This window comes from Salmo salar, chromosome ssa06, assembly GCF_905237065.1.
Source record: "Salmo salar chromosome ssa06, Ssal_v3.1, whole genome shotgun sequence".
Lineage (NCBI taxonomy): Eukaryota > Metazoa > Chordata > Actinopteri > Salmoniformes > Salmonidae > Salmo > Salmo salar.
The window spans coordinates 3590252-3605403 of NC_059447.1; the positions used below are offsets into that span (position 1 = coordinate 3590252).

At 40.5% G+C, this 15152-nt stretch overlaps 1 protein-coding gene across 1 annotated transcript in view; it reads right to left on the reverse strand.

The window, feature by feature from the left end:
• Positions 1 to 3170: 3170 nt before the first annotated feature.
• LOC123743362 (ribonuclease inhibitor-like) overlaps positions 3171 to 15152 on the reverse strand; it is a gene marked incomplete at its 5' end in the record, with an annotated part of 40752 nt that continues 28770 nt past the window's right edge. The window contains 2 exons of the mRNA XM_045719562.1: positions 3171 to 3417; positions 4723 to 4896. Of these exons, the coding sequence (XP_045575518.1) occupies positions 3201 to 3417; positions 4723 to 4896 (391 nt within the window). The remainder of the gene's footprint in view (positions 3418 to 4722; positions 4897 to 15152) is intronic.

Below are 15152 nucleotides of genomic sequence, written 5' to 3' on the forward strand. Positions count from 1 at the left end.
CGACTGGAGCCACTCTATATAGATTCTCCCAGTGGAAATACACACAATCACTTTTTGTATAGATAGCAGCCTGTTTGAACAATTCTGTTTGCACAATATATAGAACTTCACAGCAAAGTCCAATTCTATCTTAGATTCCTCGCACGGGGGCTCCATAAATGTTGTGTCTTAGGGAACCATTATACTGAAGACATGTTTATTAAAATAACTCCCTGTTATTATTATTATGCGATTAAACTGATTCATCGTTTAACTGTAATTAACTAGGAGATCGGGGCACCAAGGAAAATATTCAGATTACAAAGTTATAATTTTCCTAATAACTTTCCTATATTTTAACATTGTATATTATATTATAGTATCTGACCGATTATCTTCTGGTTTAAATGGTGTATTTTACCTCGCGTCCAGTCTCATTCCAAACGTCGTAAATTGTTGTATCTGCACGAATCCAGCCTTTACTAAAAGTCATCCATACATCAATTGTTTTAAAATCATTTATTTACTAAACTAAGTAATTCACAGAAAGCATACAAACAGTTGGTTATCGTTACAAAGCATTGGTGGAGTAATGTGCCCTAGTGGGCTAAATAGGCATGTCGGCTTGTTAAACAAAGGGTCATAAAAGGGCAGCTGAGAAGGCCCTACAGAGTTGATAAATATTAACAATTGATATGCTAATCCTTTAATCCTTTGCTCACTCATTTGGGAACAATTGCAATCAATATATATATTTATGCTCAGTGTGTCGTCGGGATCCTTGTTGGAGAGTTTTTGTCCTTGTTCGAGAGTTTTTGTCCGCATTCTCTCTCTCTCTCGGTTAGAATGGATCATTCAAAGCGACATTCATTAATGTCATTATAGAATGGATGTTTCGTCGGTCTTCGCGTTCGATGATATCGAGTACTTAGCTGCAGACTAATAATTAATATCAAAGACTTGTTCTTATTCTGTCGGTATCGATAGTCTAAAAGTTAACCACGTGGTGTAGTTAACTTTCAGTAGAGGAATTGGATGGTCAAACCTATTGGCCAACTCGTAACGGAGTGGAGGCCTGGTCTGAAGAAAGTACATCAGGGTGGGGTTTTATAGTGAACATAGAACAGGCTTGTCACATGACGCCTGGTCCTGTCTGTGTCCCTGGGGGGCGTGCCGATGACTGATTTAAGCTTTGAACAGAAATACATTCTATCACATTAACATCAGTACATAGCATCTCAACGCATTCCAAATAGCTTTAATCTTATTATATCATTGTATACAACCATTTAGATGCAAGTCCCATAGCTGAGGCTATTATATAAACAGTATTATGGTAATATGGTACTATTGTAACTTCTGAGTATCACAAAATTGTACCAAGCGGACCAGTTCGTAGCTGGATTCTTCACCGATCTTTTATACCTTCTCCAGAACATAAATGTCGTTCGGTTACCCCGTCCTGTGAGATGGAAGAATCCTTTGTTCTCTATACCAAACCCACTCAGTCTCAAGACTGTGGCCTGTTAGGTAGGACAGTTCCTTTGGAATTTACGACCGCCTTCACAGGGCCTGGGTAGGGAGAGGTAGGTAGGGGGATGGTGCAAGGGGGAGGGGGTCAACTGTGCTCCCTGTACTCAAAGAGGGCAACTTCATGACACCAGTGTGTGTGTGTGTGTGTGTGTGTGTGTGAGTCCAGCTTGTGTGTCCAGTGTGTCAGGTTATTATTTGAACCACGGTTATAATTTCAGGGACACTGAGGACTCTTCATGATAAACCCTAAACCCTGGATAGAGGGGCTCAGTGAATATGGAGGTGAATGTGTACAGGTGGGTCAGTGTGTCAGAGGAGGCTCTATAGAAGGACAGAGTGCCGGCTGGCCAGTCCAGATACACTCCTACTCTGTGGGAGCTGGAGGAGGGGACGCCTATGGTAGTGGAGTTATTATTGTGCCAGGCCATGTAACTGTTGTCAGAGCAGATCAGACTCCAGGACTTGTCATTGAATCCAAGACAACAGTCATCACCCCTTCCTCTCCTGTTGATTCCTTTATATGTCACTCCTATATCAGCCCTTCTCCCACTCCACTCTACCTCCCAGTAACAGCGCCCAGTCAGACCCTCTCTACACAGCACCTGTTCATAGTACTCAAATCTCTCTGGGTGATCAGGATACGGCTGCTCCAATCTCCTCCATGTCACCTTTCTGTTCTCCTCAGACAGAGAGAGGCATCGGTTTAATGTGTTTGGGTCCAGTGTGAGATCACAGACATCTGATGGATGAAACCAGACACAATATTAGAAATCATCATCATTCACATTAGAATGTTAACTCACTTTTCACTAATTCATTTAATGTAGATGTTTCTAGGTATCAAAAGGAGAAGTTAAGGTAACTTGAGACTTGTTGAATGATCATGTTATACTTTATGGTAATATAAAACACACTTATTCCCATTAATTACACACACACACACACACACACACACACCTGTATGCATCATGAACACAATCACACATTTCTTATGTAACACGAACGTGCCACACACACACATACAGACACATTGTCAAAGCAACTCTTTGTAAACTGTGGTGTCCCTGATTTCTGCTTCTGTAGAACTACAGCTGATATTTAATATGACCAAGTAAGTAATGATGGTGGTCTTTGACTTTGACTTAACTTGAATTAAGACTTATTCTTAGTCATATTCTTCACAGTAGTCAACACTCACATTTTCTAAGCCCAGGTTTCATTCTGTTCTCTCCACCATGTTCCACACTGTAGTGGGAAGCAGAAGAACAGACAGTCATTGAGGGTTACACCTGAACACACACACACACACACACACACACACACACACACACACACACACACACACACACGGTCAGCGTTGGTAAGAATGTTTGTGTGTGTGTGTGTGTGTGTGTGTGTGTGTTTGTGTGTGTGTGTAGGGGGGGGAGGGGGTCCAGTGTGTGTGTGTGAGTGTGTATGTGTGTGTGTGCCTGTGTCATTGAGAAACTCACACACACTGGACACACACACACTGGACACACACACAAACACACTGGACACACACACAAACACACTGGACACACACACACACACACACACACACACACACACACACACACACTGGACAAACACACATGCTGGACACACAAACACACACACACACACGTTCAGTATATAACTTTGTCCAAGTGGTGGTAAGAATGTTTGTCTTAACTAGCCTGATATGAATATTGACATAAATTCTCTACATACTTGAGTTTCTCCAGTTTGCAGTGTGGATCCTCCAGTTCAGCAGAGAGCAGTCTGACTCCTGAGTCTCCTGGGTGATTGTAGCTCAGGTCCAGCTCTCTCAGGTGTGAGGGGTTTGACCTCAGAGCTGAGACCAGAGAAGCACAGCCTTCCTCTGTGACTAGACAGCCTGACAGCCTGCAAAGAGTCAAATCATATTAAAACCACACTGCTATTCTTTGGTGGTGAAAATAGTGGCAGTATATTTTTTCAAAATGTTCAGGTACATCAGTGTCCTGAAACCTGCCATATCTATTCATGAATTAATGTATCATTATTATAAATGACAAATTATCAAAGTATTGCTTGTAGAGAGTACGAGAGTATGTCTAGTACGAATATTTGAGTAGACTGTAAAAAGAAAGAAAATAAAGTATTATGACCAGACCAGTTTAAAAAGCAGTATCAGTCAAAAGACAGACAGTGAGGTATCAGATTTAGATTGTATTGAGTATACAGTCCACACCATATCTATTTTGACAGTGAAGCTAACATTTTAAATGTGGCTCTATACTCCAGCATTTTGGATTTGAGAACAAATGTTTCATATGAGGTGACAGTATATAATGTCACCTTTTATTTGAGGGTATTTTAATATATATCAAACTAGACACTCTAATGTACTTGTCCTCTTGCTCAGTTGTGCACCGGGCCTCCCACTCCTCTTTCTATTCTGGTTAGAGCCAGTTTGCACTGTTCTGTGAAGGGAGTAGTACACAGTGTTGTACGAGATCTTCAGTTTTTGGCAATTTCTCGCATAGAAAAGCCTTCATTATTTAATAATTTTTTACAGTTTTATTGCTTCTTTAATCAGAACAACAGTTTTCAGCTGTGCTAACATAATTGCAAAAGTGTTTTCTAATGATCAATTAGCCTTTTAAAATGATAAACTTAATGAATTAACTAACACAACGTTTCATTGGAACACAGGAGTGATGTTTGCTGATAATGGGCCTCTGTACTCCTATGTAGCTAATCCATAAAAGATCAGTAGTTTCCAGCTACAATAGTCATTTACAACATTAAAAATGTCAACACTGTATTTCTGATCAATTTGATGTTATTTTAATGGACATAAAATGTCATTTTCTTTCAAAAACCAGGACATTTTTAAGTGACCCCAAACTTTTGAAAGGTAGTGTAAGTGAATTTGTCCAAATAAATTAGACTTATTCAAATGAGAGAACTAGATACATGAAGTGATTTCATATCTAAATGCTAAAACAGGTATGTATGAATAACTTTAAATTAAAGGTGACATTCTGCACTGTCGCCTAATATGAAACATTCGATCTGAAATCCAAAATGCTGGAGCATAGCACCAAATTTAAAACTGTAACCTTCACCGTCCAAACACATATGGTGTGGACTATGTGTGTCTGGTAAACACATGTGGATCTGGTGAACAGTTATCATTTCTTGACCAACTACAGGAATACTGACCTCAGAGTCTCAAGTTTGCAGTGGGGATTCCTCAGTCCAGCAGAGAGCAGCTGCACTCCTGAATCCTTCAGGTCATTGTTACTCAGATCCAGCTCTCTCAGGTGTGAGGGGTTTGACCTCAGAGCTGAGACCAGAGAAGCACAGCCTTTCTCTGTGACTCCACAGCCTGACAGCCTGACAAAGAGATCATCATGACTTCACAAACACACTGTTAATTTAACGAGTAGTGTAGAAGGACAATGACAGATGCACTTGGTTTATTTTCTCAAACAACATATAGATTCATTTTCCGTCTCCTAGAATTGTATGGTCATAAAGTTATATTAATGTGAAAATCAGTGCATTTAATAATATGTTTTTCAATATAATATTATATACATATTATAATACATATTATTCTATAAACTGAATATTTCTTCCTGATGAATATTTCTAATATGTAATTTGATGTACTCACAGAACAGCTCTGGAGGCTTTGACCACTGGCAGCAGCCTCAGAAGACCTTCCTCTGATCTGGAGAATTTCTTCAGGTCAAACACATCCAGCTCCTTTTCTGAGGTCAGCAACACAAAGATCAGAGCTGACCACTGTGCAGGTGACAGGTTGGGTTTTGAGAGACTTCCTGAGCTCAGGTAGAATTGGATCTCCTCCACTAGAGAATGGGCATTCAGTTCATTCAGACAGTGGAACAGATTGATGCTCCTCTCTGGAGAGGGATTCTCCCTGATCTTCTCCTTGATATACTTGACTGTTTTTTCATGGGTGTGTGAGCTGCTTCTTGTCTTTGTCAGTAGACCTTGTAAGTGCTTCTGATTGGACTCCAGTGAGAGGCCCAGAAGGAAGCGTAGGAATAGGTCTAGGTTTCCCATCTCACTTTGTAAGGCTTTATCCACAGCACTCTTGTAGAAAGTAACTTTAGGCTTGTCTCTGAACAGCACAGAAAGGTTCCTAGATGTTGATTGAGGTTCGGCCATTAGATTCTCATTGTTGTTGATGAATGAGAGGAACACATATACAGCAGCCAGAAACTCTTGAATGCTCAGATGAACAAAGCAGTACACCTTGTCCTGGTACAGCCCACATTCCTCTTGAAGGAGCTGTGTGCACAATCCTGAATACACTGAGGCTTCATTGACATCAATGCCAGCCTCTTTCAGGTATTCTTCATAGAAAATCAAATTGCCATTCAAAAGCTGTTGAAAAGCTAGTTTTCCCAGTAACAGAATGTTCTCTTTATTCCAGTGTGATCCTGTCTCTTTTTTCCCTAGATACTTTTCATTCTTCTGTTTGGTATGAAACACCACAAGGTGTGTGTACATCTCAGTCAGAGTCTTGGGCATCTCTTCTCTCTTATGTTTCAGCATGTGTTCAAGGACTACTGCAGAAATCCAACAGAAGACTGGAATATGGCACATGATGTGGAGGCTCCTTGATGTCTTTATGTGTGAGATGATTCTGCTGGCCAGGTCCTCATCACTGAATCTCTTCCTGAAGTACTCCTCCTTCTGTGGGTCATTGAACCCTTGTACCTCTGTCACCTGGTCAACACACACTGAAGGGATCTTATTGGCTGCTGCAGGTCGGGTAGTTATCCAGAGGAGAGCAGAGGGAAGCAGATTTCCCTTGTTGAGATTTGTCAGCAGAACATCCACTGAGGTTGACACTGTGACGTCACAACAGATCTTGTTCTTCTGGAAGTCTAGGGGCAGTCGGCACTCATCCAGACCATCAAAGATGAACAGCACTCTGTACTTGTCGTAGTTGGAGATTCTTGATTCTTTGATTTCCTTTGAGAAGTGATTGAGAAGTTCAATCAAAGTGTGTTTTTCCCCTTTCATCAAATTCCGCGCCCGGAAAGGGAATGAAAATACAAATTGGACATCCTGATTTGCTTTTCCTTCAGCCCAGTCCAGAATGTACTTCTGCGCAGAGACTGTTTTTCCAATGCCAGCGACTCCCTTTGTCAGCACAGTTCTGATAAGTTTGTCTTGTCCAGTTAAGGGTTTGAAGATGTTGTTACATTTGATTGGAGTCTCTGGTCTTGCTTGTTTCCTGGTTGTTGTCTCAATCTGTCTCAGTTCATGTTCATTATTGACCTCTCCTGTTCCACCCTCTGTGATGTAGAGCTCTGTGTAGATCTTATTGAGAACTGTTGGGTTTCCTTGTTTAGCGATCCCCTCAAATACACATTGAAACTTCTTCTTTAGATTAGATTTGAGTTCACTTTGGCAAATCACAGCAAGCTCATCTAAATGAAGAAATAACACAGAGGATATTAATATTAGGTCTAATGTAATGCCTACAGTATTGTAAGACTGTGAAGTTTAAATTATAATAATGTATTCTCTTAACTGACTGTATAAATGTGTTAATGTTTTCATAATGCATTACAGACTGGTATGACTGATTATATTATTATTGATGGTATTTTTAATGTTGTCTCTCTCGCTAATCTGCCTATATTAACAATTTCTTAGGGCTAGGCCCCTTTTTCTCCACTTCCTATCTGAATGATGTGCCCAAAGTAGTGCTCAGGCCCTGAAGCCAGGATATGCATATAATTGGTACCATTGGAAAGAAAACACTTTGAATTCTGTAGAGAGACCATCCTCCTAGAAAGGCAAGTAAAAGGTCATATTGAGGTCATATAGCTCCCTGGATACAATTCCTATGGCTTCCATAGGGTGTCAGCAGTCTATGTTCAAGGTTTCAGGCTTGTAACTTGAAAAACAAATAAGAAATATAAGTTTTAGCAGAAGGACACAGTCTTGGAAGTTCGTGTTTTCGGGCGCCCAGAAGAAATTACACACCTGCTAAAATCGGTTTCCTATTGAACTTGCTTCTTTCCGTAAGAAATATTATAGTTTGATTACATTTTAGATTATCTGAGGAGTAAATAGAAACATATTTTGACTTGTTGAAACAAAGTTTAGGGGTAGATTTTCGGATTCCTTTCTCTGCATGTTGAACGAGTGGATTACTCAAATTGATGGCGCCAACTAAACAGACTTTTTGGGATATAAAGAAGGATTTTATCTAATAAAACGACACTACATGTTATAGCTGGGACCCTTTGGATGACAAATCAGAGGAAGATTTTCAAAAAGTAAGTGAATATTTAATCGTTATTTGTGAATGTATGAAACCTGTGCTGGTGTAAAAATATTTTGATGTGGGGCACCATCCTCAAACAATCGCTTGGCATGTGTTCGCTGTAATAGCTACTGTAAATCGCACTGCAGTTACATTAACAAGAAGTTAAGCTTTCAGCCGATATCAGACACATATGTACATAAATATTAAAATCCATATTATTTATGATTATTTATTTGAATTGCGCGCCCTCCAGTTTCACCACATAGGCAAGCGTGACGCCTATCCCTAATAAGTTTTTAATCAACACAACCCATCCCTGCTGGTACTTGATAAGGTCACTAGGTGTTGTGTTAAGGCTGCTACAATATCATTGAGTTACACAGCTACTTTAGCTGTACTTTAGCAACAGCTTTTAAATGTTATAAAACAGCATTCAACATGAGGCAGACAGGTCTTACATTTCTCCAGTGTGTCAGCAAGCTCCTTCTGGTTCATTTTCCTCGGGACGTGCAGTGTGATCTTCAGAGCCCCCTCTCTGGCACTTCTCTCCTGCTTCTCATCTTCAACATCCACCACTTCCTTATCCTGCTTCTGACTCTCAAAGCCTTCTGGGAGTTCTGGACTAAGAATCCTCTAGAACATCTTCAGCTCGTTCTTCACAAATGTCATAATATTCTCTTCAAGCACCTGAAATAAATCAATTTAATAAATTAAGCAAGAGATGAATTTTTTTCTCATTAACACATTAATGAATGATTGACAGATCAACTTTACTTGAGGTAAACAAAAACAAATGTACATAACAGGACCACATACACTGAATATGGAGGCCAGGTCTGTTTGATGACTCTGGGAAGACTGACCACTGAGAATCTCTGACTGATCTCTCCTGTTGGTTTCTGTGGACAAAACATGTGATTACATCTCCTCATCATGGGAGCACACACACACACACACACACACACACACACACACACACACACGGGAGGGAATGTTGTGTTTGTTTAATATTGTTTTAGGACTATGAAAATGGACAAAAGGATTAGCCTATGGATTATGAAAACAACAAAAATAAATGGGAAAATGGGAGAGGAGAAATTACTAGAGACAGTGTTGTTTAACTCACTGACAATGATCCAGGAGTTCTTCTTACCTTTGTTCAGTAGAAAAGTCTCCCTCTCGAAAGTTTATAGGTTTACCCATAGACCAGTCACTCTTCATGGACACACAGCTGGGAACAGGGGAGGCTGGTCTCTCCTGCTTGATTGGTCTTCAACACAACAGAGACAAACATTACATCTCTCATCTACTCTGATCTCAGATGGGGAAACATAAGAAGACTTTAATTCCAAAATGCTGTATATCCATTTTCAGAAATATTGGTAAATTAGATGTTATTGTTTAAAGACATTATAAAAAAGATTGGTGTGTTTTTTCAGTAGCTAATCATGGCATGCGATTACAAAGACGTGTCTGTCATTAAACAATCTATCACTTGATGGTTTCATTTCAGAGAGACAATTGCAAAATGCTATACATCTGCCTCACTTTCCGAGAAATATGTAGTACTGCTAGGTTTTACACAGTCAAATGCAACAAAGAACGGCATTTTGTGACATCAAATAATTCAATACATTAATGAGTTTTAAATTTGACATTTTAGTCATTTATCAGATGTTTTTATCTAGGGATCCGTTTCCCAAAAGCATTTTAAGGCTAAGTTCATCATTAGAATCTTCGTAGGAGAATCGCTAAATCTCTGAGCTGTTTCAAAAATTATTTGTTATTGTTACTAACGTTGCACTTGAAAACACTCGTAATCTACCTCCTGCCTCAGACCACTAGAACAGCTGAGTAATCTACCTCCTTCCTCAGACCACTAGAACAGCTGAGTAATCTACCTCCTGTCTCAGACCACTAGAACAGCTGAGTAATCTACCTCCTGTCTCAGACCACTAGAACAGTTGCGTAATCTACCTCCTGTCTCCAACCACTAGAACAGCTGACTAATCTACCTCCTGTCTCAGACCACTAGAACAGCTGAGTAATCTACCTCCTGTCTCAGACCACTAGAACAGCTGACTAATCTACCTTCTGTCTCAGACCACTAGAACAGCTGACTAATCTACCTCCTGTCTCAGACCACTAGAACAGCTGACTAATCTACCTCCTGTCTCAGACCACTAGAACAGCTGAGTAATCTACCTCCTGTCTCAGACCACTAGAACAGCTGAGTAATCTACCTCCTGTCTCAGACCACTAGAACAGCTGAGTTACATACCTCCTGTCTCAGACCACTAGAACAGCTGAGTAATCTACCTCCTGTCTCAGACCACTAGAACAGCTGAGTAATCTACCTCCTGTCTCAGACCACTAGAACAGCTGAGTAATCTACCTCCTGCCTCAGACCACTAGAACAGCTGAGTAATCTACCTCCTGCCTCAGACCACTAGAACAGCTGAGTGAGTCGTTAGATACTTTTTTGCCCTTCCATGTGACTTCATACACAGAAGATCTCTGCTAAACATAGAATCACATGGTTTATCCGTCTCTCTGTGACCGCCGATAACAGAACAAAGTTGCAGATGTCTTTGCAATTGATACAAACAAGCGACATATAAAATTATGCTTCAAATGAAAACCGAGATGAGCATTAAAATATAACCAGTAGGCTTTAGGCCTATTTCAATCATATTGTAATGCATGTCATGTTTGATCAATTGAGTTCTATTTTCCTACTTGTAGACTACTGTCTGTAATTTGTCTCAATATATTTTATGATGTGTAGCTTAACATGTACGCAATGATGTACCGAATATGTGATTTAGTGTATTTTTATTGGGTAAGCATTAGAATAAGACCCCTCAATATTTGCAGCCATAGCTGCTAATATAAGCTGATCCGTGGTCAGTATTGTGAAATAATTATAATGTTAAGGAAAGTTTGTAACAGAGAATACTGATTCGAGCGCTCCCTTTCTTTTGATCCTGGTTCCTCTCTAGGTTCCTGCCTTTCTCTAGAGTTTTTCCTAGCCACTGTGCTTTTACATCTGCATTGCTTTCTGTTTGTGCTTTTAGACTGGGTTTCTATATAAGCACTTTGTGACAACTGCTGATGTAAAAAATGTTATCTGGGAACGCATATGAAGCAGACCAGGGTTTGGGGATTGACAAGTCAATGAGAGAGGTAAAAATTACTTCCTTAGATGTTAATTTTGAAAATATTCTGTCTGAAGTAGTTTAACTTGTTATTACTCCAACCTTGTGAAAGGGACAAACTGACACATTTTCATGTTAAAATCAACTTTATACTGAAGGAGTGGCTTTGATTTGACAGCCTGAACATGCTCAGTTCGACATGCTCTGTTCGACATGCTCAGTTCGACATGCTCTGTTCGACATGCTCTGTTCGACATGCTCTGTTCGACATGCTCTGTTCGACATGCTCTGTTCGACATGCTCTGTTCGACATGCTCTGTTCGACATGCTCTGTTCGACATGCTCTGTTCGACATGCTCTGTTCAACATGCTCTGTTCAACATGCTCTGTTCAACATGTTCAGTTCGGCCCAAGACGACCGTTAGACCCTATTACATGTTTTCACGGATGAGCTTCAAATTACATCATATTAAATCAAAATTGTATTTGTCACATGCGCCGAATATAACAAGGTTACACTTTACCGTGAAATGCTTACTTACTAGACCTTTCCCAACAACGCAGTTAAAAAGTAAGAAAAACTTGCTAAATAAAAAAAAGGAAATTGTAACACAATAAATTAACAATAATGAGACTATAAGGAGTACCAGTACTGAGTCAATGTGCAGGGATACCAGGTAGTTGAGGTAATAATGAGGCTATAAGGAGTACCAGTACTGATTCAATGTGCAGGGGTACCAGGTAGTTGAGGAAATTGAGGTAATATGTACATGTAGTTAGGGGTAAAAATGCCTATGGATTATGAAAACAACAAAAATAAATGGGAAAATTGGAGATGAGAAATGACTAGAGACAGTGTTGTTTAACTTACTGACCATGATCCATGAGTTATTCTTACCTTTGTTCAGTAGAAAAGTCTCCCTCTCGAAAGTTTATTGGTTTACCCATAGACTGCTCACTCTTCATGGACACACAGCTGGGTACAGGGGAGTCTGGTCTATCCTGCTTGATTGGTCTTCAACAGAACAGAGACAAACATTACATCTCTCATCTACTCTGAGCTCAGATGGGGAAACATAAGAAGGATTTTACTCCAAAACGCTATATATCCATTTTCAGAAATGTTGGTCGCTCTATAAAGGGATCAAGCCCTACAAAAAATGTCCCTTAATTATAATCCACATAAAAATGCACATTTGCTGTTATTTTCCTGTTGTGAGAAACTGGGTCAAATTAAGATGGCATTTGTAAGTGAATTCATCCAGGTGAGACAACCACATATCACAATCAAATATACAGGATACCAACATTCCATTCCTGCTAAATAATGGATATATAGATATCTAGGTGGATATATAGATATCTAGGTGGATATATAGATATCTAGGTGGTACCACGTATCACAGTTAGATATACAGGATACCAACATTCCATTCCTGCTAAATAATGGATATATAGATATCTAGGTGGTACCACATATCACAGTCAGATATACAGGAAACCAACATTCCATTCCTGATAAACAATGGATATATAGCATTTAGCAAAAAAACACATTTTCATACACATCTAAAAATGCCGCCGGAGAGGAAGGCATACGTTTTACGTTTCCCCAACCGATTGTGTTTTTTTTTTTTGTAACTTAATATTGCCGCTACCGTCTCTTATGACCGAAAATAACTTCTGGACATTAGGACTGCGATTACTCACCACGGACTGGCAGAATCCTTTTTTTCCTTTAACGAGTCTGACGAGTCCGACGCGAAGGATATACTGCTTTCTCGGGAACAGGCCGAGATCCCCGTGATTTGCGTGAAGAGGAAGCGGAGAAAAATGGGCCAGAGGGAGGGCTGCCTTCTGAGAATTCGTAGGTGATCGAATAAACCCCCACCTCCTTCCATTCTGCTAGCAAACGTGCAATCTTTGGAGAATAACATTGATGACCTACGCGGAAGATTAAACTACCAACGTGACATTAAAAACTGTAATATCATATGCTTCACGGAGTTGTGGCTGAACAACGACACTATCAAAATACAGCTGGCTGGTTATACACTGCACCGGCAGGATAGAACAGCTGTGTCTGGTAAGACAAGGGGCGGTGGACTATGTATTTTTGTAAATAACAGCTGGTGCATGATATCTAAGGAAGTCTCGAGCTATCGCCTGAGGTAGAGTATCTCATGATAAGCTGTAGACCACACTACATATCTAAAGAGTTTTCATCTGTATTTTTCGTAGCTGTTTACATACCACCACAGTCAGAGGCTGGCACTAAGACAGCATTGAATGAGCTGTATTCCGCCATAAGCAAACAAGAAAACGCACACCCAGAGGTGGCGCTCCTAGTAGCTGGGGACTTTAATGCAGGGAAACTTAAATCCGTTTTACCAAATTTCTATCAGCATGTTAAATGTGCAACCAGAGGAAAAAAAACACTGGACCACCTTTACTCCACACACAGCGACGCATACAAAGCTCTCCCTTGCCCTCCATTTGGCAAATCTGACAATAATTCTATCCTCCTGATTGCTGCTTACAAGCAAAAATTAAAGCAGGAAGCACCAGTGACTAGATCAATAAAAAAGTGGTCAGATGAAGCATATGTTAAACTACAGGACTGTTTTGCTAGCACAGAATTGAATATGTTCCGGGATACCGCCGATGGCATTGAGGAGTACACCACATCAGTCAATGGCTTCATAAATAAGTGCATTGATGACGTTGTCCCCACAGTGACTGTTCGTACATACTCCAACCAGAAGCCATGTACAGGCAACATCCGCACTGAGCTAAAGGCCAGAGCTGCCACTTTCAAGGAGCGGGACTCTAACACGGAAGCTTATAAGAAATCTCGCTATGCCTGCCGACGAACCATCAAACAGGCAAAGCGTCAAAACAGGACTAAGATCGATTTGTACTACATCGACTCTGATGCTCGTAGGATGTGACAGGGCTTGCAAACCATTACAGACTACAAAGGGAAGCGCAGTTGAGAGCTGCCCAGTGACATGAGCCTACCAGACGAGCTACACTGCTTCTATGCTCGCTTCGAGGCAATTAACACTGAAACATGCATGAGAGCACCAGCTGTTTCGGAAGACTGTGTGATCGCGCTCTCCACAGCCGATGTGAGTAAGACCTTTAACCTCATACATCTAGACGTTCCGCTAGCGGAACACCTGCTCCAATATCCAAAGATGGGCGTGGCGCGAAATACAAATTCCTCTAAAATCCGAAAACTTCCATTTTTCAAACATATGACTATTTTACAGCATTTTAAAGACAAGACTCTCGTTAACCTGTTAGGGCTAGGGGGCAGTATTGACACGGCTGGATAAAAAACATACCCGATTTAATCTGGTTACCACTCCTACCCAGTAACTAGAATATGCATATACTTATTACATATGGATGGAAAACACCCTAAAGTTTCTAAAACTGTTTGAATGGTGTCTGTGAGTATAACAGAACTCAAATGGCAGGTCAAAACCTGAGAGATTCCTTTACAGGAAGTGGCCTGTCTGACCATTTCTTGAACTTCTTTTCCATCTCTATCTTTTACTAAGGATCTCTGCTCTAACGTGACACTTCCCACGTCGTCCATAGGCGCTCAGAGCCCGGGAAAAAACAGAATGTCGTCATTCCAGCCCCAGGCTGAAACACATTATCGCCTTTCTCAAGTGGCCGATCAAGGGACTCTGGGCTTATGCGCGTGACCCGACCGCCCCCGCCTTTGTGATTTTTTTCCTCTGTTTGCCGAAAAGGAGATTCCCTGTCGGAATATTATCGCTTTTCTACGAGAAAAATGGCGTAAAAATTGATTTTAAACAGCGGTTGACATGCTTCGAAGTACGGTAATGGAATATTTAGAATTTTATTGTCACGAATTGCGCCATGCGCGCGACACTTCTTTACCATTTCGGATAGTGTCTGGAACGCACGAACAAAACGCCGCTATTCGGATATAACGATGGATTATTTTGGACCAAACCAACATTTGTTATTGAAGTAGTAGTCCTGGGTGTGCATTCTGACGAAGACAACAAAAGGTAATCAAACTTTTATAATAGTAAATATGATTATGGTGAGTGCTAAACTTGCCGGGTGTCTAAATAGCGAGCCCGTGATGCCTGGGCTATGTACTTAGAATATTGCAAAATGTGCTTTCACCA